This window comes from Zonotrichia leucophrys, chromosome 3 (genome assembly GCF_028769735.1).
Source record: "Zonotrichia leucophrys gambelii isolate GWCS_2022_RI chromosome 3, RI_Zleu_2.0, whole genome shotgun sequence".
NCBI classification, from domain to species: domain Eukaryota; kingdom Metazoa; phylum Chordata; class Aves; order Passeriformes; family Passerellidae; genus Zonotrichia; species Zonotrichia leucophrys.
The window spans coordinates 63,368,517-63,395,762 of NC_088172.1; the positions used below are offsets into that span (position 1 = coordinate 63,368,517).

The 27,246-nt window shown below is 35.2% G+C and overlaps 1 protein-coding gene across 4 annotated transcripts in view; it reads left to right on the plus strand.

Annotated features, from left to right (window-relative positions):
• The window catches only part of SIPA1L2 (signal induced proliferation associated 1 like 2), a 125,123-nt gene that overhangs the window by 72,106 nt on the left and 25,771 nt on the right, over positions 1 to 27,246 (plus strand). For all 4 annotated transcript variants that reach the window (XM_064708519.1, XM_064708520.1, XM_064708521.1 and 1 more), the window contains exons 8-12: positions 4,745 to 4,902; positions 6,454 to 7,030; positions 11,248 to 11,522; positions 22,379 to 22,636; positions 26,211 to 26,294. In XM_064708519.1, the coding sequence (XP_064564589.1) occupies positions 4,745 to 4,902; positions 6,454 to 7,030; positions 11,248 to 11,522; positions 22,379 to 22,636; positions 26,211 to 26,294 (1,352 nt within the window). The remainder of the gene's footprint in view (positions 1 to 4,744; positions 4,903 to 6,453; positions 7,031 to 11,247; positions 11,523 to 22,378; positions 22,637 to 26,210; positions 26,295 to 27,246) is intronic.

A 27,246-nucleotide genomic window follows, 5' to 3' on the forward strand; every position in this document is an offset into this window, starting at 1 on the left:
ACTGAATGAGCTTGCCTTAAAAGAAAAAAATTAATATTTTTGTAGCAAATCACAGGCACTGACAGTAAATATGGCCTTACTTGGAGTTTAGTACTTTTGTTGTCTTTCGTGAATTTTCCTTGTTTGTGAAAACAAAGGATATCTTTTTGCCATGATCCACTTATTTTCATAGTTTTTTGCTGTTTGTCTGTCAGCTTCACTGCTGTGTTGCTCAGCCACCCCCTGTTACTGTCCTTTCACTTCTTCCTGTGCCTTTCTTTCATTCTTATAATTTCCTTATATGTCTTTCTTTATAGTCAGGTGCTGATTCTTGTGAACAGAAAAACCTTTCAGTTTTAACTCCATGGTTTTCCCTAGCAACAAGCTCTCCTTTCCACAGTGTTTTAGTAAGCTCTCATCATTGTCCCTTTAAAAGGTTCAATATTTAGTAGAAGCACTGTGTTGTTATTCATGGTTTTCTTGGGATCAAAATAATGTGGCAGTTTTCCAAGTTCAAGCAGTATGTCTATCTGAAGACCCACCACATTATTTTTCAGGTGATGAGATCTATCAGTGTTTGCACAGCATGTACACTGTCTTAATGAAATGTGACAAGTGCACCCAAATTACTAGAATTTAGCCAGCCTTAATGTGCAAAACAGATTTATAATAACTGTTTATTTTTTTTCTCTTACTGTTTAGCTCCAAAATACATAATAAAGTCTCTTCAGAGTTTGGCTCACTGCATACCCAAGTACGGGGAAGTTAGAGATCGCAGTAAATTTCCTGTTAGGTTATGTTAGGATTGAAGCCCCCCTTCAATAGTTATTTTCTACTAGCGTATTATGAATGTACTGGCTGAGGTTGTTGCATCCTTTCCCCATGTCCCTTGTTTGGTAATGACTGGGCAAGGTATTCAGTCCCTCCTAATCCATGATGGTGACCTTCAGTGAGCAAGCACCGAGCATTGCTTGTGCTCCAAATACCTGTGAGCCAAAAATAGGCCGCACCAGAACTGTTTGTTGCTTCTTCCAGGATATAACTACGCCCTGCTTGGTCCCTGATCAGGACATCCCTCTAGTTTTAGAACCAGCAGGAGATCCAAAGAGCAAGGTAATTTTTATTTTGGCTGCAATGTAGGCTGGGAATTTTCAAGTCAGCTGCTCCTTCCCTAGGACGGAGAAGACAACCAGCCCTGGTATGGCCAGTTCCTTTTCCTTTACTGGCCTTTTCTTCAAAGCAGTTCAAGGCTTTCCCCTTTAAACTTTACCTTTGCTATGTTCCTTTCCAAATCATTCCCTTGCAAGTTTCCCACTCACACATTTGCAGTCTGCTTGTGTTCACATGGTCAGACCCGATTAATCCAAATCTGTTCAAATAATAAATTTTCACCTGGTTTTATGAAAACTTGAAAATTAAACAGATATGCAATTATGAAATAAGCTTGTTGCATTTAACTACTGTTCAAATAGTTAGGTAACAATACCTGTGGTTATACAAAACACAGTTGATCAGAGCTGTTGGAAGAGCTTTTGCCATTCATTTCTAGTTTTGGTACTGGCTAAGAAACTAAATTGAAAATAAAACTTTTGAAACCACTTATTTTAGAAATGTGCTAAAATAAGTTTGGAGATTTTCTTATTTGACTCTTAACACTTCATAATTTAATTGAATGAAGAGTATATTTCACTGCTATTTCAACCAGAATTCCTTGTTGTTTTGCAGTTTGACAAAGCAATTAATCCTACTGAAGTGGGTGGATTTTTAAGGCCGAGCACAAGCTGTTAATATGTAAAGTTTTAAGACAGTTTTTTCCTCCAGACATGCATATCTGAAAATTAAGAATTGAGTCACTAAAATCTGAGAATAAATATAATGACTATCATTTAGTGGAAATAACTTTAATCTAATAGATTCTGCTTTTCTAACATATTTTCCTGACTGGAGTCCCCTTTTTGTGTCTTATATTCTTACATAACACTTCACTGATTTCCTTTTGGCAGCCTATCATACTTGATTAGGTTTATTTTCAAATTCTAACATGACAATGATGGCTCCTTTACTGCAAGTAATTCTCTGTAATCTTTGCACCCAGTTGAGAGTTCCTGTCAACATCAATTCTCAACACTGGCATGAGATTCTTTAGAGTATGTTAGAAAGGCAGATTAAAAAAAAATTTTACAACATCCAAAACCCCCCGAACCTGAGCAGACCTCAAAATGGGAGAGGAAGGGGAAACTGAGAACCTGAAAAGACCACCCAAACAACCTAGGAAGCAAAAGTTGGGATAAAAATCTAGGCTATAGAATGGAAACTAGAAAGGTTTCTTATAGATCATTTTGTTGAGTTCTGGTTTCCTTCAATTCCTTTTTCATTTTCAGTATGCTGTCCTTATCTCCCATTTCCCAGAGAGGTATGTGTTCCCTCCTTCTTCTCCATTCAATACTTTATTCTTTTCCTGTTCCTTTATCCTATCCATAGCACTTCTTTCCATGTTCCAGATCACCCCAATTTAATTCTCCCCACTTTAGAAATTCTTTGCATTATGATCCTCTGTGCACAGCCACAACTGTGCTTTGCCTTTTGCATTGTGTTGAAGTTGACTGACCACTTGTGCATGACAACTATTTATAAGTGTTACACTGGTTTTATGTTATACTGAAGAAGTCACTAAGATCTCTACAGTCTTGGTAAGGTTCTTTAAAAATAATGACCTGTCTTCCTATTTCTTTTTTTTTGTACCTTAAACAGGTTTCCCCTCTTGAAAAATATCCTAGGGGTAGGATATGGGCACTGTCATACTTTTAAAAAGTCTTAGCTAGTAAAATTTCAAACATTTCTAAAACTTACCTTCAATCAAGTGAATGCTGTTCTTGCTTATGCTATGTATGATGGCAAGCAGAACCTCCTAAAGGGATCTACAAAAGCAGAAAATATTCTTGCAAGCAGTAATTACCTTGAAAAATAAATATATCTTTAAAGAGGATTGCATCTTCATTTTTATAATTTACTCCATGGAAATGTACAGGCATGAACCACTGTAGCAAGAACAAGTAATTGGGCACTTAGTGGTACAACAAGGGCAGAAATGAATCATCTTGTACCTCATAATTGGAAGGTTGCTTACAAATTTAACTAATTTAAATTCCAACCTGTGTGATAGTAATAACTTCTAAATGTTAACTTGTGCTGCCCTACTATGATCTAATTGTGTGGCTCACTAGATGAGCAAATTAAAGAATATCTGACACACTAAGTTCTGTGATCACTTCCTCAAAGTGTACTTCTGTGTGCAACAGTCTGTGCATCTTAAATGGCTGAAATAATCATTTTAATCTTAAAAACCTGAGAACTTGACTGAGCCACACAACAAATACTGTTTTCTGTTCTTATGTCTGTTTTCAAGTTTCATAAGAAGTCTTATTTCTTTATCTGTATTTGGGATTTTGGTTATGTTTAAAATAATATAGATGTACTTCGTGCTTTAAAATTGTGGCTTTGGCCCTTCTGCCTACCTTCAGAATATCATCCTTTATGTTATTTTGAGGGTTATAAGGAAAGGGTTATGGATTCTAGGCTTTAGTATGTGCAACTTTGCTTTTTGTTGTTGGTAGTTGAAATACTAACTGTTAGTGGAACTGGAAAAATGCAACAAAAATGCAGCAAAGAAAGATTCTTTTCCATGAAATCACCTTCACAGAGAAATTTTCACTTGCTCTGTCATTAAGTTTCCAAGTAAATTTATTCTTAAATCCTTTTTGGTTACACATGAGCTAAGGTACAGCTGTAAGTGTCTTTATGCTATTAGTTGACAATGCAAGATCTTTTATTTTAATGTAGCACCTCATATTTTCAATGTAGCATCTCATATTTTAAATGTAGCACCTAGTAGACTGCTTTTTTTGTTTGTTAATGTACAAAATTTGAAAGTTACAATATTCTTCCATGAAGAAAGTGAGCATCATTTTACTGTGTTATTTTGTTGGGTTTTTCTGGGGAGAAAGAAAACCCAACAAGTAGTCCCTTATTGCTGGATATATTTTGTAATTTTTATTAAATTTTAGCCTATAACAATGATTTAGTACTTTAAATTAGTTCTTAAATATATTTTGTTGTTAAAAGCTACCAATTACAAGAACAAATTTTTAATTTAAGTGTTCCTATTAGCTGTCGTTTCTCCATGAGTCTTGGTTCTGTTCCTCAGGTATGCAGTTGTTAACATTTGTGATGGATGTTCATGATAATATTTTTTCTAAATTAAGATCACAATACTACGGACAATATTTAAGTGTTGTGACGTGGAAAAGGAAGTTTTATTGAGACATAGAAGCAATATTATATTTTCAATATAAAGACATATTACACTGTAAAGAGGGAATGGATGTACTGTTTTCTGGATAGTGAGAAATGTCAAGTGATGCAATGCTTTTTTATTACTGAAGTGCTGCATTAGTAAGAATAAGAGAAACACATTTTTCTTTTAGAGTAAAATATAAATGAACAGAAACTATGGAGAACTAGTGTGGGGATGTGAGAAAATTTATTAGTATGTTTGTGAACTTAGCCTAATTTCCTTTCCCTATATTTTTGAAGTTCTGCCATCCTTTACATGTTTTTCTCCATGATGCAATAAAAGCTATTTCTGAAAAATTATGCTTTATTTGTATTGGTTTGGCTTGGTTTTTTTTTTTCCCTAATGATGAATTTATGATTTTTTAAAATTTATTTTTAATAACTAATTTTTCAATGCATGTTTCTTGTCTAGCTGCTAAGGAAAAGGCATATAGGAAATGACATAGTTACCATTGTCTTCCAAGAGCCAGGAGCACTTCCTTTTACTCCAAAAAATATTCGTTCCCACTTTCAACATGTATTTGTCATTGTCAAAGTGCATAATCCATGCACTGAAAATGTGTGTTACAGGTGAGTAGAACCTTATAACTATATATGTTTGTTACTAAGACTGCAATGCAGTCTGGATTGCAGTCTTAGTTTTCTGGATGTTTTGTATTTCTTATGGCTATTATGTACTCAATTTTAAAATTTCTGCTGCACTTCCTGTGAATTTGAAACCCCTTTGTGTCGCTTGCACACATATAGAGTTATGGAGCACAATTTGTAGACTCAAAGGTGCATGTGCAGAATTGCATGTTGCTGATTTATGGCCACAGAATGGGGATATAACAAGTTAGTGAAAATAAGATTTGCAGACACACCAATAGAAATTAATTTAGAACTTGTATTGCATGTTTCCTTTTTTTAAAGAAAATTATTTAAAGCATTTCAGAAGGTCCTTTAACCTGTATGAATCCCTGAGTATGACAATATGATGAGTCATAGCCTTTAAGCAAATAAACAAAGACTTTTGGAGAATGGAAAAAAACCATAAATTTCAGATTATTTTGACTGTCACATTTAAGTCACTGCATCATGAATTTTAGCAAGGTAACCAAGGTGGAAATCAGATTTGTGAATGGACTGGCAATTGTGCAAGTAGTGATAAAGGCATGAAGTATAATTACAGAGCTGTATTTATAAACGTTATTTATTCATTGTTTAGAATTAAATTAAATTACATAATGATGGTGAGTCATGTTACTGTCTTTTAGCAGTCTACTAGAACTTAAACTATCTTTTAGGACTTGATTTCATTTCAGTAACTGCTTTGTGTTGATTAATACATGACATTTCCTAAGTTATACTTTTCTTACTATTAAACTCTATCTGTCATCCCAAATTTGACTATCTTTCAGTCAAGCAAATAGTAGTTGTACCTACTGTGTGCAGTATTTTGAAATTATTTTTCAGTTGAAGTATATTATGTTTGTATCAATCAATGAGAGGTATAATTGTATCAATTAGGAAAAAATCCTATTTTTTCTTACATTTGGATGTGAACTGTCTAGATCAAGAATTGTGTTTCCAATTTTATGAGCATAGAGTAGGCAGTTTAAACAGGTGGAGAATGCTCCATTATAGTCACTTTTGACACCAATATTTTTTCATTGAATTCAAACTTCATTGTAGAAGACGATCTGAGGATAAAAATTATTTTCTGTTTCTGTTTTTACATTGCTTAGTTTTAAGATGATGTAACTGAGTGACAGCTGAAATGACAGATTTACATAAAAATAATTTTTAAAAATACTTCTCTCCTTTATTTTTCACAATTCATTTTAATATTTATTACATTCAGGAAAGGAGATGTTGACACCCTAAGAAGTTCTCTTTGATATTGTTTGTTTTAGCAAGATACCTTCATAATGTCCTTTATATCTTTAAAAGAAAAAAGCCATTCTAAAACAGACAATCAGCTTTCTTTGATGTGTCTGAAATGTCTGCAAATTGGCATGTCAAAGCTGTACTTAATTGTGTAAATGGATTGCAGAGATCACAGTTCTGCTTATCATGTGATTTATTTTTTTTTTAGGGAATTAATTGTTTTGTTGGTTGTTTTTTTTCTTCTATTTCCAGTGTTGGTGTTTCACGATCAAAAGATGTTCCCTCATTTGGTCCACCCATTCCCAAAGGAGTAACTTTCCCCAAGTCTGCAGTCTTTAGGGACTTCCTTTTAGCCAAAGTTATTAATGCTGAAAATGCAGCACATAAGTCAGAAAAATTTCGAGCCATGGCCACAAGGACGCGTCAGGAATACTTGAAAGATCTGGCAGAAAACTTTGTTACCACAGCTACAGTGGATACTTCAGCCAAGTTCAGCTTTATTACTTTAGGGGCAAAAAAGAAGGAGAAAGTGAAACCAAGGAAAGATGCACATCTATTCAGTGTTGGAGCGATTATGTGGAATGTGATTGCCCGAGATTTTGGCCAGTCTGCTGACATTGAATGTCTCCTCGGAATTTCCAATGAGTTTATCATGTTGATTGAAAAGGAATCAAAAAATGTTGTGTTTAACTGCTCCTGCAGAGATGTTATTGGATGGACATCTGGATTAATGAGCATCAAAATATTTTATGAAAGAGGAGAATGTATTCTGCTGTCTGCAGCAGATAATTGTGCTGAAGACATCAGAGAGATTGTTCAAAGACTTGAAGTAAGTACAGTTTCTAAACTGGAGTTCCACTTTTTTTATTAACAGTTATTTGTCTACATCTCCTCTGAGATATAATTAAAAATGTTCTGTGTTTATAGTTCAGGAGTGGTTTTGGTCTTCAGAGAGCATTACAAATAGTAATCTTCACAACAGCATGGGAGATAAATGTTATCAACCTGTTTATCAGGGGTAAGGTTTCCGATACCATTAATCTGATAACTTGCCCAAGGCCATGGATGGTTCCAGTGTTGAAATCAGGACTGAAAAGCTTTTGCCACCTCTTACTGTAGCCTGTTCTCAAATCACACCCTTGTAGGTAGAAGTATGATAATTTTAAAAATTTATAAAATCTTAGTATGTAAAATATACTTTCTGTAATAACCTGTGAGAATATTAGCAGAAAATTTTATGTAAGTGGTTCTGCTGATTTGTTCCTCTGTACTGAGAAAGTGCAGGAAGTAAAGAAAACTACACCAACTAATGCCACTTTTAACAGCTGACTGGAGATAAAGTTTTTCAGACACTTGATGACCGTGTCAGTACTACTCTACTGTAGCTATTTCAGTCAGTCCAAATGAAATGACAATAACTCCAAAGTAAATGTGCTGATTCATCTAGTGGTTGCACTTCACTCTTTGATCTTAATTTAAGTGATTTAGATGGTCTTAGGGGTTTCTTCTGTTGGAAGGCTTGGCACTGAAAAGTATTCAGTCTGCTTACAGTTTTCACACTGGAATAGTTGGATTGCAGCTGATGATTTAGGGCCTCTCTAGTACTGCAGTCTCATTTAGCATTGCTTAATATCATGCTCTAAATAATAACTTTCTTCCAGAGTACAATTGCTATTTCAAGAATTGAATGTCTTAAGAGTCTTCTTGCCACTATTATATTATCCTTTTCAATTGATGTCTTCAGTTTCACTTTCCTTAGACAGGTATTTCCCTTCTAGAAAATAGTGCTCCCATTAGGTCTTGTTAACCCAGCAGGATAAATTTCTTAGCACAAGTGAAAAACAAGATTTAAAGTTCCAGTGAAAAGTTCTGCTGTCATCAGTGACGTTTTTTTGTTGGTTTTTTTTTTTTTTTTTTTGCTATTTTGCGTTTACTTGGTTTTGCAAAGCCTGTAAATAACCCATGTTCCTGAAGACAGATCTTTACGATTTGGTAATTAAAACCACAAAATGAAATGTTTGTCTATGTTTACTTTACTACTTCCTCTTTCTTATGGCCAGATAAGTGGTTAAATAATGACAAATTGGTTTTAAGCCTCAAATTTAGCATCAGCTCTTACTAAGTTTACCTGAATATTAACTTCAAGTGTCTATTCCATGAACTCTGCCTGCCTTTTCTTCCCCTGCTACCTGTTCAACTTTCATACTAATTGAGAGTTAACTATCAATATTTGTTTTAGAACATTTTTTGTCCATGTTTCTTGCCTCATCTTTTTCTCATTTTCTCCTGCTTCTTCCTCTCTTTTGAAAGCTGCCTATTGATGTTATTTCCTGGTTGATTTATCACATTGAATGCTTTCTACAGTCCTTAAATATATTTGGTATAGAACCGTTAGAACTAGTAAAAATTATTTAAAACTCTGATGCCACACTTCATGTGCAAACTTTAAAAACCTTTCAAGTGACTCAGAACACAGCTGAGGTTAACAGCCGTATGTGCCAGCAGATGCTAAACATGAAAGCTCAAATTGTGATGTAATATCAATCTTCAATGACCAGATGATTAACCCTTTTCAGTCATGAGTTAAAGCATTTCTTAGAACTAGTGAGTAGAACATTGCAATTGCTAAATGAGATTGCCAAAGAAATAACTAGACTTTATTGCTTGGATTTGAATCATGCTGGTAAAAAGGACAACTGAATATCCAGATTAAGAAAAGGTGCAAAAAGCTGGCTGAGACCATGGTTTTAGTTTGAACTGTAACAATCAGTCTAGGACTGAAAAAAGAGCTGTGACTTGTCAGTTGAGACAAATCTCTATTTGTGGGGGAGAATATCTAGTTATAGAGAGTAGAAAAAGCAGCAAGCTGTAGATTGACTTGGAGGGTTATGTTGGGAGGCAGGAAAAGCAACAGAGAATGGCAGGGTGATAAAAGATTAAATGGAAACACTGAATGGATCCTAAGATAAGAATCTGAGTTGACAAAATTTCCTTAGTATCCTGTATATTAAAAAAATACCTCTTCATCTTCATGGCACTTACAGGATCTCTGTCTTTTATCTGTTTTAAGTTCTTTCAGAGAAGCCAGCTCTTATTTCATTTGTGGCCACAAGATCAGTGAAGCTGCAACCAAGTCAGCAGAATGCTGTGTTTTGAAGTGGAGCAGCACTGTGTTTAATGTGACATTACCATGTAATATGCAGTGTTACCTTTTAGGGAATATACACTTGGGGAGGACTAGATCTCCTGGAATACTTCCCCTTGGGAATAGATGAGTCTTTGGCAGGAATCTTTATCTTTCTTACCTTTTAACTTTTGAATATTTAACTAACTTGAAGAAGAGATTTTGAATGCTCTGAGTTGGAGAAATCCATATACTTTGGTGCATTCATTTTGCAGTAGTCTATAATTGTGGCATAATGATAAGGAGGTGTCAGCCCCCCAAAAAGAATATTATGTAGCTTAATAAGGATAAAATTCCATCCCTCAGCTGGACTCCTGCCTGTAATAGCATGTTCTTCTTTTCACTGCATGACTAAATTTATATTTTCAAAACTTGTGATGGAAGTATAGCTGATGAAGAGCTGAAAATTTCATTTTCCCTTATCTAGGTTACAAATTATGGAAGTATTTTTTTTACTGAAATTTAGTTGTAAGAGAGCTAGGTTAACAGTATGTTAAAGTTTCCAGTATACTATGTAGTTCTAATACTATATGCAGAGTTATAAGCACAATAGAAAGTTCTACTTTAAAAGGAAAGTTTCTAAACTACACTAAAACCTCAGAGCTGAAAAATTACAAAGGAAATAGCTGTTTTGTTTTTTTTATGAGAACTCAGAACTTGACATCATAAACAAAGTCTCCTCAGTGCATTTTTGACATCTCAATAATGACTTTCACATTTTAACCTTAAAACCCTACATCTTCAGAAGTAACTGGAAAGATTATGAATCAAAATTTCCAAGCAATAATACTCAGAATATCTGATCCTTGCAATATCTCCAATATTTTACAGTTCCCAGAAGATTATCCCTTAATGAATGAGAGCTAATTGTATTTACTTACCCTACAGGTTAAAAGCATGAGCATACACCAGATCAGCAAAGTTAAAATAACTCATGGATTTGTGGCACTTTGTTCTTTGATAATGTTTCATAGTGGTTAAGCTTTTGTTCTAATTGAACTAATAAAGCTAAATAGAATCTAGTTTTGTGACACTGACAAAAGGCAAGACTGGGGTAACTCTCAAACTTCCTTGTAATGCAGGCTAGAATTTTGTCTTCTGAGTGTGGTGCAGTACCCCAGCTTACAGGCTGTTGTATGGTTATGATTTACATGGCAAGACTGTTTATTAACTGAGAACTTGTTTCACAGCATGTAGAAATGAGCCTGCTTAGCAAAATCTGAATTTGAAGGATTTTGGCTGCTCTGTATAATGACAGTTACGTTTCACTGAATATGAGGAAAGTCATTTTTTCATTTCTAAGTTTCCCAGTTACATGGAAACTCTCATCCCATTTTAGTGGTATCCTCATCTGGAGATAATGGTAGTTAGGAATCTGCCTATGAAGCAAAATAAATTAATATTTTCTTCATTGCTATGTTCTCAAGGAAAACAAGCTGCTAGAATTGAGGCACTTCACTCAATTGGACTCATGTTATATCTCAGGTTTAATACTGTTTAGTTCTGAATATAAATGTCTGCACACCTGCAGTCAGCCAAAAAAGAACTAAGTAATTGACAGGCAACATTTTTCTTGCTTTGTGTTTTGAAACTAAACCAGCTGTAAAGTTTTTGGTAGGATATAAATGGCATTGTGTTAACATTGGGCAAAGGGGAAGAACTTGACATGGGTCACTGGAGATGGAAGATTTTTAGCATTGTGAAATGTGTCATTCACTTTATTTTATGCAGAAACCCTCATTCAAACATAATGTTAAGATAATTTAATGTTAGTATATTAAAGAGAGGCAATATCAAGCCATACATAACTTTATAATGTTTATGTGCCCTGACAATGGCGTAACAATCCGGTGCTTCCTCAGATAGTGACCAGAGGATGCGAAACCACGGAAATGACCCTGAGGAGAAATGGGCTGGGCCAGCTCGGATTCCACGTGAACTTTGAAGGGATAGTGGCAGACGTGGAGCCCTTTGGATTTGCATGGAAAGCAGGCCTGCGGCAGGGGAGCCGCCTGGTCGAGATCTGTAAAGTGGCTGTGGCAACTCTGACCCACGAGCAAATGATCGACCTCTTGCGCACATCGGTGACAGTAAAAGTGGTCATTATTCAACCACACGAGGATGGAGCGCCCAGAAGGTAACAGTTCTCAGTGAGCAGCAGTTCTCAGTAACATTTGTGTCTGTTTGGGTTTTTTTTCCTCTGCTCCTGCTTAAACCATGACTCTTCTATTGAAGGCCTTCAGTAAATGGATGTTGTCCATCATGTTGCGTGGTAATATTGTCGAGGCTCTTAAAGCAGTCTTTTCCCCAAAACCCATATTGACTTGTTATAGAAGATAAAATAAGGTCCTACAAGGAATTTACTTTATATGACTTTAAAAGGGTAGGAAGTAAATTTTGGTGTATGCTGACTGAGCCATCCTGGAAGCTGATGTTACTTCTTTCCTTCCACAGGAGAGCTTTATGTCTTAATGCTGAATTTAAAAATGTAGAATCCTTTTCATGAAATTGCACCTTGTTCATCTTTGAGATTTTTCCAGCTCCTGACTATTGGAAAGATTTGGGCTGTTTTGGGTTTTTTTTCTGTTATGTTGAAATTTAATGAAAATAGTGAATTAGTGGGTTCTGGACATATATGGTACCAAGTCTTAGAGTTCTCCTCACTTTCTACAGATATCTAATTTTATTCACATTAAATGGTGAGTTACATCAACAATTTTGTCATTTAAAGCAGCAAAATCTTATTGCTACATGAAATACATGCTCATGCCTGGGGAAAGTCTGTAATAGCAATCATTACAGTTACTGTGCCAGTATTTTCAGGGATTAAATGCATTTTTCTGTCATTAGTATTCCTTTTTTGGTGACAAAAAGGAATACTTTGTTTTAATATCATGAGGCAGAGAAGTAGGAATAAATTGAAACTTTGTAACAGTGTGACTTTATTTCTCACACACCTTGTCTAGTCAGTGTTAATTTGGCTCATTCTAAATGAGAACTGTACCAGAGTAAATTTAATTACTTGTCTTCTTTTAGCAGGCCAACTTTAAATCTCTTGTTGATTTTTAATTCAACAGAAAAAACATTAGATGTGTTGCTCTTGGCAAGAGAGCAAGCAATAAAATTTTACGTAGCGTGCAGCACTGTGAAGTCGATGCCAGCCGTATACGAATGCTGCTTAATTGGTGGCAATTCTCCAAGTAGTCATTGGCCTGATGTATGACACACAAGGGCTGTCCCCTGCCTCAACCTGCATGGTGATGCCTCCCTTTCTGAACAAAATGCCTGTGAATGTAAAATACCACCGTTTTGCTTAGTTGGGTAGAAATTTGCAATTAAGCCTCTCTTTGCTTAGCTTTGCTATTCTCACCATCTGCTTCTGGGTATGAATTTTCACTGACTTGTTTGGTATACATTTCCAAGCTGTTTACAGAATATGAGCCTAATGAGCTGATCCTTTTCTATTGAAGGTAAAAACGTGTATTTTATAGGCCCTGATAGAAAAATACATACTGTATGAACTGTTTATATTGTCTTTGATATAAATCTTCTTCTAGAGATAAAATGTTTAAATCCCAGATCAGTGTGGTACATAGCACCCAAGTGTATGTGTAGGAGGAGTTTGAACTGAGTGTTACCACACTGAGAAAAATCTGCAAAAGCTGCTCCTGTTTATAATTTTTACCATCTTAAAATTGTGACGAATTACTAAGAGAAATGAATTTTTTAACACTATGTGTCTACTCTAAAATTTTTTTAAAAACATGTTAAAGTTCTTTTTTAGCTTCACCTTTCTAGTGTATATATATATATATATATATATAAAAGAAATGTCTCTTTCTCTCAAATATCAATTTCCCACGGAAGACTGTTCATTTTCACTTGTATATCCTCAAAAATATGATTAGTGATTTCGACTGTCCAGTCTCTGCAGGGTTTTGAGCCCTGCCTTTTTGCAATGTTTATAATCTAAACAGAGCAGACAGCAGTTATAGATATTGCATGATAGGTCTGAGAATTTCAGTTGACAAATATGATCTTTGACTTTGTACAATATATTAATGAATGAGGGAAAGGAGGAGAGGGCAGAAAGGGATAAATTATCAGAATTTTGTGGAAAAAAGATAGCCTATTACCGCTTCTTACTAGTTAAAACCTGTGCAAATCCATCTCCCTGTCTACTGCTCAGTTGCTTCTCTTAGCCTTCTGCGGGTTCTTGTCACAGAAACATAGAATTGCTGAGGTTGGAAAGGACCTCTGCAAGTTGAGTGCAACCCCATTGCTCAAAGCAAGGTCAGCCAGAGCAGACTGCTCATGGACAGGCTCACTGGGTTTTGTGTATCTCCAAGAAAGGAGATTCAAAGATTCAGTATTTCAGTTTCGGTATGCAGTCGTCCTTTCAGTAAGAAGTTTTTTCTGTGTCCTTTAAAGGGATTTCCTGTACTTCAATTTTGCACTCTGCCTCCTGTGTTTTCACTGGATACAATTCTTAGTTTGTCATCTTTTTTCCCTAATCACCCCATTAGATATTTTGTACACATTGATAAAATCCCTCCTGAGCCTTCTCTTTCCCTGGCTGAATGATACCAGCACTCTCAGTCTCTCCTTGTGTTTCAGATGCTCTGATCCCTTAATCGTCTTTGATCCTTTGCTGGACCTGCTCCATATGTCCATGTCTCTCTTGTACTCTGGTATCAGGTTTACTCAGAAATTTTCAGGTAGTGTTTTTGGATGTAAAGCAGGAGTATCTGGAGAACTAAAATCTATTTCACCTTTGCTTGACAAGAAATGTCCCTGTCCGTGGAGAGTCCATGCATGGATAGAATCAAGCCTCTGTGAGTGATTGCAAACGTACCTGTGATAAACATTTAAGGCAGCTGTGACAGCTTGTCAGGAGGGAACATTTTTGTATCAAGTAGCTGTAATAATTATCAAATAACACTCAAAGCAGACATACAGATACTCTTGTCATATTTGGGGATCCATCCATCCTTGACCCACGCATTAGAAGTGTCTAAAACAATGGTTAAAAAGCAGAAGGCTTTACATCTATGTTCCAGTACTTGTTGCTTTTGCTCACAGCTGGTTTTAGAGGTTTTCTGCTAGGAAATGATGCATCAGATTATCTGACATATGTAGGAAAGTACATTTGGAGGGTAAAGTAAGTCGCTTGAAAGTTTGACTTGTCCTACAAAGTATGTGATCTTCTGGCAGTTGGATAGGCTTTTCTTCTCTGTATTTCAGCCTGCTTTCTCAGAGTACATACTGGTGGTTTGTTCTTTTGTTTTTGGGTTTTTTTTGTGGGTTTTTTTTTTTTTTTATTTAAATGCCATAATCTAGGGTTTCAAGTTCAGCTGCTAAGATTTTGCCCACAGTGAATAGATATAAAAATACATTCATCTTTGTATAAAAAGAATGAGTTGCATTAAAAATTTATATACATTTGCAAGAATATAATTTGAGCAAAATTAAGCAAATTTAAGCAAAAAAAAATTCCAGAGTTTCTTGAAAAAATCCAAATGTATCATTATATTAATGTCTTTCATTTTCTGAATTAATCAGCTGATTTCCACTTCTTGAAAGACTAGTTTCTGCTTTGCTTTGTCTGCTGGGTTTTATGAATACAAAGCAATGAGGAATTTCTCTTTGAGTTGCTTACTAACACTTGTTCCTTGCTGGGATCAAATTCTGAAGTGAGTTTACAGAGATTGGACATGAATGCCGTGGAGTGTCTTGGGAATTGTATCCTTCAAATAAAAATGGGTTTTAAGTGTGCAGGGGTGTTTCCAAAGCAGTCCCTTGAAAAAGAAATCAGCTGAAGTGGAGATCTTTAATCAAGTTCTTGACTTGATTTTTTTTGTCTGTTAGCTTACCCACAAATAATCTTCAACCCATCATTTTAAAAGAAAACCAACAAGATGTAATTGTGCACCTACTGAGAAGAAACTATTAGCAATAAACTATTAACAAGGATTTTTTTTGCAAACTGTCTTGTATTCATTTATTTCAGCATGAAAATAAACTATTTGAATGTTGAAGGTGCTTACAAAGAAATGTTACAGGGTGATTAGGAAATTACAGAGGAAAATTCTGCTCGATAAATGTCTTCCATTACTTAATGTAGATCCTTCTACTGAAGTCTTGACAGTAGTATATGCAAAAGCAATCATGGAATAAGGCCTTTCATTTACTATCCTGTAAAATTAATGAACTTGAGACAAAGCTCCTGCTGTTTTCAGTTTGCTCCAGCAATTAAATAATCATGCACAAATTAATGCAGAAATCAAAATTATTTGTGTGGCATCCGGCTGATATTTTGATAGAAAGAAGAAATTGCTATTTAAAACATAGATTCTTTAAATGAGAAAGTGTTATTAGAACAAATACGTTGGTCATTGTTTTCAGATCTGAAGAAGTATCCTTGTGTAATATTTGTTTCTGTGCTAGGTCTGTCCCTTCAGAATTGTTGATTTGGGATTGTGTGCCTTTGAACAAGAGAATAATGATGTTCATTCTGATTTGCTTTTGTTGGTGGTGTTATGGTAGTGTTCAAGGACAGTATATCCTTAATCAGCCAAGTCCAATCAAGGAATTCAAGCACTTGTAAATCTATTTTAAACTGTAGATTTTGCTAGATTCTTTTCTTTACATTTTACCTATGTGTTTGTCTTAGCTCAACTACCATTTTATATAAGAAAAGAAACTGCTTGAGAGCCGATTAAGAAACAATTTCTAATAAATTTAGAAAGCAAACAAAACTTTAAGCAAAATTTCCAGGGCTGACTATAAACAGAAGCTGGAGAGCTGTAGGAGCAGTAGTTTCCTCTATTGGTCTGAACAAGTGAGAGACTCTTTTTCTGCTGTTGTAGGTAGTTCTGAAAATGGAAATACTTTAGTAACTATGAGTGAAACTGCCTGTGGGCCATTTTTAAGTACTACTGCAATTCTTCTGAGGTTGTTTTATTCTTTTGAACCTTGCAAACTCCTTACAAATGAAATAGATGGAATGACTTATTTTCCAGTCCTGGTGCTTGTTACCCTTAAATGATTATGATTTCTTTAAAAGAATCATCTTTCTGGGGCTTTTTAAAAGTAACAGATAGCCAACAGACTATAGAATGTTTGGAAAGTGCTTTTAGGAAGGGGAAGAGGCTGTGTGGTGGAATTCAGTTATTGTCACAGGGGTGTTTGCCATGAGCTGCTGGGATAGTTCACAGGGCCTTCAGATTCTTAATATTTATTTACTTATTTAATAAATTAAGCCACCTGGGCTAGAAAGAAGCCAAGTCTAACATCACCTGAGGCAGGTTTAAGCAGAAAAACCTGAAACTCAATGTTTGGTTATAAAAGTAGAATTTGGATATACCAAACCTTTTAATTACCACCCCTGCTACTAATCTAAGAATAATGCAAATATCTGAAATGTCTAGATTCTGATGTTCTGTAGAAGTAACTGAAAGAACTGCCACTACGAAAATGTAATTATACTAACTGGAAGCTGTACTACTTACAAAAGTTAATCCCTTCTACCCAACAAAAAAAAAAAAAAGTAGAAAATTCTTAACTGTGTTTCTCATACAAATGAAGTCTTTGATTTTTTTTTCTGTCTGAGTTATGAATGAACTTATAGTAGAGATTAATTATAATTGCTGAAGTTAATTATGTGTACAGTCGTTACAGTCAAGAAGAAAAAAAACCATCCCTAAATGCCTGGCAAAGCACTGTTTGTCTCTATGGAGAGATGCAAAGAAAACTTCCAGACTCTTTTTTTCCCCTTTTTTTCTTTTCTTCTTTCTTCTCTCTACTCATGGAATCATATTAGAATCATAGAATATTGTGGGTTGGAAAGGACCTTAAAGATCATCTAGTTTCTGTCTTTATTTCTCTTTTTCATGTAACAGTAAAGATGTAGAGGCTCTTTAGGAAGCCTCTGAATTGCTTGTCAGTTCACCAACACGAAGGTTCCTTTTAAAACTGAATAGTAATAAAGATCAGAAGGATGATGAGTTTATCTTCAGGAGGGAGGGATTGGCAGCTTCAACTCTTTAGCTCCATGGAGGGACTGTCAGAGTCATCACTTCCCTTAAACCAAAGTGACAGGGTGGGCAGCAGGCCTGTCTGAGGTTGCTGTAAGCAATTTTATACATCTGTTGTGGTATGAAATTATTTAAATATAAAATTGATTTTGCTTTAACATTTTTTTAATTATGTATGAACACTGTTAGTAGATTTCTGAGATGTCAGAACTTGGATTTTTTTTCTCTTGACTTTTTGACCAAAATTCTCTTAGACCATTTTAGTATTGTGCAGTGTCTTGGACTGCTGTGACTGATACAGGAGATCAGTGAATTTGAAATATTACCTCCAGGAGGTACTTCTCAGTGTCAGGGGAAGAAAAATCTATGTATATCTTAACTAACTACATTCTGAGTCTCATCAAAACTAAGCAACTAAATTCTGCTTTTCAGTTAAATCTCGACAATTACATGAAATGAATCTGTGTTTTATTATGTGTATTTAATAGGTTGCACCGTGAGTCCTCAAGCTCGTTATGTCACTTTGGGCACTACTGTAGTGTGAGAACAAGCATGCACTCTGACAGAAGTGATTGTTTTCAAAAACAAAGTTTGAGTTAGCAGACTGCAGTTATTGTACTACTGCATAAAGGCTCTTTCTGGAGTAGGAATAGATGTTTGGTATTGAAAGGGTGATAGAAAGGGATAATTCATCAGTGTAATAAACTGATGCACACCAATGATTCCTTCTTTATCCCTACATCTCCTTGCAATACATTGAACTGGAAGTTAAATTGTAACCAGGTATTCTGCTTATGTTGACACCCTAACAAATTCTTCATGCTTGAAATCTGCAGATGCCTAGGGTCCAAATACTGAAGTTGTACCGAGTAGATAATAGTTCTAGGATTTTGCAGAAAAGAAGGTTTTTGTGTAGCTATCAAGGTGACAGGATGCTGATCATGGTGCATGGAAGCTTGTATCTTTTCCATGGAGATGGATATTTTATTACTTACCTAGACACCCTGCCTAATGTAGGCCTTTCACAGGGCCTATTACAGAACCTTTATATGGAATCCGAAGCTAATATTGAAAGGTTTGGCTAATGTAGTTTTAAAAATTTAATGGACTTCTTGATAATTCTTTCAGAGCATAATGCTTCTTGCAGGAACATTTGAATATTGCAGATTTTATAGTGGACTCTTAAATTTTATTATGTTGTCGTGACCCGCTAGCTGTATCATAGTCATGCTCTCTTTAATTGCTGAGTATGTTTTATTAACCAAATTTTTAATGGGATAATATGGCTCTTGAACCAAAGGTATTAGTAGGAATCTGTGCTTTATGTTGAAGCATTGATTTAATTAATACCAAAGTATGGTGAAGGGCAGGAAGTGCTATAATTCCTGATGTGTGGTTACAATATGGTCACATTTGCTTGTTACATTTTGTGAGTCTGTTTTTCAAATGTTATATTGAATATAACATTTATCAAATGTGAAAGACATTTGATATCCTATACTTTTTTAACATAAATTTAAGTATCTTTTTAAAACCATAAAATGGAGATATGTGCTTATGTGTCCTTTAAAATGAATTTAAAAGAAATATATGATATGTAAATTGAAAAGCTATCATTCAATACCAGTGCCAATGTGTATACTTGCACTGGTGGAATAAGTAACAAAATAATAAATTAAAGTTAGATAAAGGTCAAATTACATATTTAAGAGGGAATTGCATTTATTTTTGTGGGGTTTTTTTCATGCAAGATAACTTACAATTTGATCCATGGTGGGGAGTGGAGGTGGGGATTGCAGGCATGAAGTAATTCCTCCTCTGTCTTCCTGATACAGGAGGCAGCTACAATTACAATTTTACCTATCTCAGTATGCTGCAGTATCTGTTCTTTAGGCAGTGCTTGTGAAGCAGTGAAGCATATTTTTTCATATAAATGTTGGAGTGATTGGTTTGATACTTTTAAATTAAGGTTTAAAAGCCTTATGTGGCAAAAGAAGCTATCTGAAACCATGGAAATTCTTTTTGAACCAATTAAATCAGGCATTCTAGGGCTCTGTTTTAAATTCATAAGCAACACTGTTGAATTTTCATACTGATTTGAAACGAGGTTGTTTTATAAGCCTTTTTCTGCAGGAACTGTGTCATTTATATTTTTTTTAAATTTGTAGGAAGAATATGTTTTCCTGATGCAAACAAACAGAAAAAAAAAAAATTTCAGTTCTTATTGTGGGAAAGCTTATTGTTTACTGTTTTTATAAAATGCTTTTGTTAATTAGTCAGCAAGCTAAGTCAAACTAAACAGTCCCTTCTGCTTTTAAAACCCGTGGCTCTTTTACAGCATTTAGAGAACTTTATGGGGAGTATACGCACACACACATATATATATATATCACAATGCATGTTATAACTTCCTCAATTACCAAGATGAACTGTAAAATTGATATCTTATTTACAAAAGTTGAAGAGGGGTTGGTTTTTTTCAAATGCCTAAAGTCTAAAGGAATGAAGAAGGGAGTGAAACAATACTAAGAAATAAGCAGAAGGGAGATTGAAATTTTAGCCTACATAATTGTTCAACTCCTTCATCATATAATGCAAAACTATGTATATTTGGCCACATGAAAAGTTGTGCAGTGCACCAAAGTAATAGTAACCTAGCTGTGCCATTTCTGCATTCTTTGATTGGTTTGTTTTGTATGTAAAACTTCTTAGTTAAAAACAAAAAAAAGGAAAAAAAGAAAAAAAAGGATCAGCATTACATTGCTGGAGGCTGTTGTCTCCTACACCTTCTTTCTTGCAGGCAGTGAATGGGGATGAAGGGAAGCATGATCTTGGAACATAAACAGTTGAAAATTACACTGGATAAATATATTCTGTATATGCTTCAGCAGTAGAAGAGTTTGCATAATTCTGTGCAATTAACTTGACCTTTTTTCATGGTGTTCCTCATTCTAAGAGCCCAACGTGTGATTCTCAGAAGTGTGAAAAAAGTTTTAAAAATCGATACATGGACTGAGGCAGTTTGAAGTGGTGTTCTGAATAACTATGGCATTTTCGGGTGGGGGGAAGGGTGGAGAGATTCCAAACTGACCCTTTGAAATGATGTGATAGTTTTATAACAGTGATTTCTCTGTAGCACCATTCCATGTCTGTGAGAAGAGATTATTAGAGTGATTTAACCTCCTTAGAGAAGCTCAAACCAGAAAATCATTGCAAAATTTTGTGATGCCTCCAGCGTGTCCAGCTATGATTTGTCAGCAGAGGTTGGACATGTCAGATTTTATTGGTACATCTTACAATGATATTTCTGATAAAAGAGTAACACGGAAAAACCAAGAATTCTGGTTCTGCTTTGGAACATTCTAGCTCTTCAGCTCATCTTCATCAAGGTGTCTTCCACCCTATGTTGGCTATTGATCTCCATTCTCAATACTTTCATCATCTATATTTTTAAGTTCTTTAACTTTTTCATGTGTTTGAGTGCCACCAGAGAGAGCGATTTAGTGCTACAGGATAAACTGGCCTATTTGCTACTAAAAAATTCAGCAGAGTGAAACATTTGGCTGGATCAGACTATCCAGAAGTATTTAGAATGGAATTTCTACTGTTGCTCATGGGTCTTCCCTTCAACAACTTTGAATAAGGCAGTTTGCTTTTTTGTCTAATATTTTTTCTTCTAATCTGTTTACCAGAGTACAGATAGCAAAAATATTTTTGGGAGGGTTGATTCAGAAGCTTTAGTGCACAGTGATTTAATGTATGGGAATTTATACAATTTACTTGCACTGCACATTTCTGTTACATCATTTATGCCAAGATGTTTTCAAGATTAAGACTGTAAACTCTTTACACTCTATTGCACTTTCTCTAGGTGATTTTAATTTAGTTGCAAATAGTAAATGTTGAGTTTTTAACACAAGCAAAGCTTGATCAAGACTCAGCTAAGGAATGGAGCAGAATTGTAGTTGAGACAGAGGAGCAAATTTCCACTGTTTCTTACTTAAACCTGATGTGTTGCTTTGGAAGTATTTATGGTGTTCTCTTCATAGATATTGATTTAGTATACACTGCCTATCAGAAAAATGGAGATGGAATGTTGGGATTATAAAAAACCTCCAGTGATAATCAGTGTTGACTTAAAGAGTGTGTGAAGCTTCTATTAACGAATTTCTGAAACAGTAACACTTAGTTATTGAGTGCACTCTGAGTCTATAGCAAATATCCCAAAGGCACGCTGATCTTTTGTGGAACACTACCAGTACTTTTACCTGGGTTTACACTGTCTGTGAATACTGTTAGTATTTAACCACACTGCAAACTTCAGGCAGAGGAGGTAAGGCAGACTATTTCTGATCTGTCTCTTCCTTCCCCTTCCCCATTTATCATCCAGGCTTACAAATCCTGGGAAAAGTGACATTAGAAAGTACACTTTGAAAACACAGGGAAAAATATTTAGGTGCCAAATATTCATTTGCATTGTAGTCTATGCACTCTGTCATTTGGTGGGGACAAGGTGAGATTCTAAAGGGGAGATTGCAACTCCACCAAGAAATGTTTAGTTTGCTGCAAAGCCATGCACCTATTTCTGAAATTTAAACAAATCAATGCTCTTTTAGAAGAACTTGATGCTTTATGATTTCCAAATGCCTTGTCTCTAGAAGTTTTTTTTTATGTAAAATTCCAGCTGCAGATTAATTTATAAAAGTTTAATATGTTCCCCATTTTGAAGGGTGAAGAGACAGTTCAAAGATCTTTGAGCACATGATGGCAAATATTTTATTTTGAAATGTTCTCTACCTGCTTGGCCTGACAGTTTTGAAGTGTTCAAAGTACAATGCTGCATAAACACCTTTGGACACCTAAAAACAAAATATGTATATACTTCTGACCGTGAATGCATGATTCCTCTCTCTGTTCCCTCCTGTGAGTCTGATGAGCATTTTCCTTTGTCGCACAGGGGTTGTTCAGAACTTTGTCGTATCCCCATGGTGGAATACAAACTTGACAGTGAAGGCACCCCATGTGAGTATAAAACCCCTTTCAGAAGGAATACCACTTGGCATCGGGTGCCGACTCCCGCTGGGCAGCCTCTCTCTCGTGCCTCTCCAATCCTAGGAACATCTGACAGACTGCAGTGCCAGCAGCTTCTCCAGCAGGCTCAGACAGCCATTCCTCGTAGCACTTCCTTTGATAGAAAACTGCCAGATGGCGCAAGGTAATGCTCTCTCTGGTTAATGCCTGTCACCTTCCTAATGGCATTAATTTTGAAATCTCTGCTTTCTAGAACTTTGGTGTCTTCTTTTTTAAACTTATTTTACTGAGTTTTGGCATATTTTGAATTCCGAGGTTGTATTAAGTAGTATTCACTGGACCAGTCTGCTTGAAACAAGTGGCTTTTGGTGTTTGTGTTGGAAGCAGGCTGTGCTGAGGACCCCACTGCTGAGGACAGCTGACCTTTCCCTTTAGTCCCAAATCAGTGAAGTGGGAAACTGCCTTATAACTTTTGAATCTTAATAATGTTCTGTTCCCCACCTTTTGGAAGACTATTTAAACAAATAGTGTAAATTTAAACAAATGAGTGTAAATAAAATGAACTCATTCCTTTAAAAATTAATTATTTAATCTCTTTACCAAGGTATTGGCATAGTTTCAAAGGGTTCTGTAACTCATTACCAGCCCTTATGCTTTGCTTTGCTTTTAATTAAACAAAGCAGAGCTTGTGATTTGAATATGTAATACCTCATAGATGATGGGATGGTGTTCTTAAATGCTAGCTCTGTTCTAATTTAATCATAATTCTTCGTAAGCTGAAACTTCGTTTTTAAAGATAAAAATTTGCAAATACATTTGACCTTTGAATTATTTAGGAAAACCATATGTCTTGAGCAGAACTGTGTCCTTTATTGTTTATAATTATTTCAGCTTATGCCTTTATGGGGTGATGCAATTCTAATTTCCAAGGAAATAATTATTGCGTGTTGAAAATATCTGAATGATACAAAAATCTGAAATACTGGTCTTAAATGGGTTTAAAACAATTCTAGATGAAATCATTAAATGCCACTATGGCTACATTGACTACCTTATTTAGTAGAAAAGAATTAATGGCTTTTTGCATTGAAATGTACAGAAGTAATAGTAAATGTATTTGAAAATAAGTCTCATTTATTGTCTGGGGAAGGAAGACTCCCAGTTATGACTGTTAGATAATTTGTGTTCTCCTTCTCCTCTACCCCCATCTTTATCCCCTGAAAAATTGAGAGGTGCATTTCTGTAAGCATTTAAATACCGTTATAGTACTTAACCTTCACCTAAGCATCTTGTTAATTAAATTCTCGATAACATCTAACATAGGAAGACAATGTATCAGATGTCTAGAAATACTTCATAATTTATGAAACTTTATTAAGCATACTGTATACTGATACAGAAAAGAAATGAAAGCTTTCTGACATGCTACTCAATTCCAAAAAGACAAACATAAGCTGTGCTTCTCATAACATTCAGCAAAGCATGTGAAAAAATGCTTAGATTGAGTCTATTCTTGTCATGAAGAAATTTCTGTATCTTTTAAGCAAAACAATAGCAGAAGTGCTATTCTGGGGAAGACATGATTCAGAGTATAAATAATGAAAAGAGGAAAATTATGGATTCTGGCTTGTAGGTAATGAAACATGTAAAGAAAAGTACCTAATTGGCAAAGTCTTTCCACATGGGAAGAGGCATATGATGATTTGGCAGAGAGATGAGCTTAAAACAGAAGAGTTTGAAGTAAGGTGCAGTAGTACTTATTAGTAGTCCTGCAAGTGTGAAAGTGTACTCAGGCTAGGAAAATGATGAAGAGATTTTAGGGGATTAAAGACCTCGTATTGGTTTAAGAGTGCAAGCAGGGAGAAGCAGGTTGATAAAACAGGGAAGATTTAACAGCAGATCTGAAAATAAGCTAAGGGTGAAGTCAGCAATAAAATTGTTTGGTTTAGAAATAAAAAGAGGAAGAAGCAGAAGAAATGTGGGCTAGATACAGTAAGAGACTTAAGCAGCAAAAATTCAACTACTGTGACATATATGGAGGGAAATTAGAGACTGAGAGCTGAATGCTTATGCTCCTAATACAATTCCTGAGAATTAAGTGCTTTGAGAAGGCAGTCCAAGTATTTTGGTGTTGTTCAAGGAGTTTCCTCTACTTAGAAATACAAGGTTATCCTTCAGCTCTTCTCCTGTTTTCGCAAAGTGGCTAATTCTGTGACAGCTACTCATAGCATGTGCCTAAGTGAAGCTTTAGGTGAACTCACTCTTCTGATTTTTGCACCAAGAAGCCTCTGTGCGCTTTAGTCCCTGAGTCACACTTGTTGACAATGCATCCTATCACCTGGAGTCTGGAATACATTCCTGAGAGCAGATGGTTGTAATTTTTGTGTGAAGGAACTGTGTGAGGCAGTCATTGATGGGATTTCTGTGGTTCTCCTTTTGTGGCTACTCATTGTTTACTAGGCTAAGGGCTTCACACTTGCCCAGCAAATGGGAGGCAGACATGTTTTGTTCAGCCTTGGAACAGCACAAAGCAATATCCTGGCTTTGAGGACAATGTCCTAAACATCTGCCTGGAGGATGGAAACACACGAGATCATAATTTATCCATTCCTTAATACTGGATCACTTAATCTGTGCACAAAATGCATAATTCTTGACAGTAACTACAAGTTCATGGAACTGAATTATGCTGGAGCCTATTGATTACTTCACTTAATTGAGAGACGTTCAGTCCTGTCAGTACTTCTCAGAGAAAGACATGCTGAAAAATAAGGTACTACACTATTGTACATTGGCCATTAGACAAAATGTAACACCTAATGTCTTTAAAAAGCAAAATATATAGCTACTGTCTTTAAAATTTTCAAGCTGAGCAGTAATGTTGGTTATTAAAAGGTCACATTCTTGCGAAAGTATTTTGCATAAAGAAAAAGACACCTCTTCATTTCCTCCCTGAGTACATACATTCGTTCCTACATGAAGTAGGAAAGAGGAGAGAGAAAAGAAAAAAGATAAACACAGGGAATTGAATTCAACATAATGTCAAGATAATTGAAGGAAATTGTATTGTAGTTATGGAATGATTTGCACTGAAGTGTAGGAATGGATGTGATCAAATCCAAATTTAAGCATTAAATTTCAACTGTCTGGAAATCTAACAAAACTGCTTAGAGACATTGTTAAGACATGAGGCTTAAAAATTTAAATAATTAAGTACAAATAATACCCTTCAAGAAAATTTTTTTGTTGGTTTTCTATGTCAAAGGATTATTAAAATAAAATTTTTAAAAGTATTAGAATTGCCTCTTCCAATTTTACTAGCTTTAAAATTGGAATAAGTGCCAAGGAACTAACAATCATTTCTGATCCACTATGAGAGCTTCCCACACATGAGTTTAGAGACCTAATCCAGCTGCTCTGACTCCTAAGTAATCCCACTTATTCAGAACTAAAGCCAGATCTAGAGAAAATAGGATTTGGCACTTAGTCTTTCTTTCTCTTTTTGTGCCTTTTTATATATTCAGTTTGAGATATTTTATTTGTGAATAAATACTATACTTTCAAATTTATTGTTAAAGTTTTATGAAACTGAGATAAACCTTTTAAATTCCCCAAATGGATGTAACTAATTGTTCATAATGCATCTGTATTATTTATGAAAATGAATGTATTTGATAAAAAAAGTACAGCCCAGTTGAAATCTGAAACACCTAAAATACCTCAGTGCACTGTTAATGATGCTAAAATCAACATTACAGAAGTTCTCCAAGCAACCAGTCCTCATCCAGTGACCCAGGGCCAAGCGGGAGCAGCCACTGGAGACAGCAAGTGGGATATGACGGGTATTGGTGATTTTTAAAAGCTTTTATTTAAATCTTGCAAGAACTTCTATGCATCTTTGCTTTCTTAAGCAAAATTTGTATGCGTCTTCTAGATGTATTTTTTTTCAAACACTGTTAGTATCTTTTAAGATGTACAGGTTTACTGATTTTTGATGTAAGATGCATGCAACTGCAATTTTAAAGTCATCCTAATTTATCTCTTTAGGATCATATATTTAAATTCAGGTAAACGAGAAATGGTTCTTAGATGTATTTCCCCTGTAAAAGGCCAGAAATCAGCTAGTAACTCAGAACTAGAATAAAATAATAATACTTCCTCCTCCTGCCTCAGGAGGAAGGTGTTTGACTAAATAAAAAAAACCTTTATGGTCTTCAAATGTTTTGTTTTCTGCTATGGTTTTTTTTTTTTTTTTGTGACACCCATTCCCTAGCATATGTCCTCAAAAAAGTAGGAATTTCAGAGGTTTCAGAGGTTTTTTCTTTCTAAAAGGATGTGCATTGATGGTCTGTTTGCATCCCTATTAATCCCTTGGTACTGAAATTTCAGAAGTTAGCTGTCTGTATATAAAAGACCACCCCAATATAACTCATCTCATAAGAATATTATGTGAGACATCTGTTCTAAACTAGTTTAAATTTATGACTTTGTTGTGTATATACAGCTACTGAAAACACTCCTCTTATAAAATATTGAGCTATGGCAGTATCTACAATAGAGTAATATAAAAGCATTCCAGACTTGCCAAGTGGCTTTCAGAAGCTACTTTTCAGAGAAAAAAATGTGAATATTGAAAGCATCAGCTTCGCTCCTTGAAGCTTATTAATACTTTGGCATGATTGATTGTAGATAAGATATTCCATGTAGCAGATATATTTGCAGTATCTTGTAGACTCTTCAAGGAATTTCACATAACTCAGTGAAATCTCTGGCAGCTAAATAGATGGTAATAAT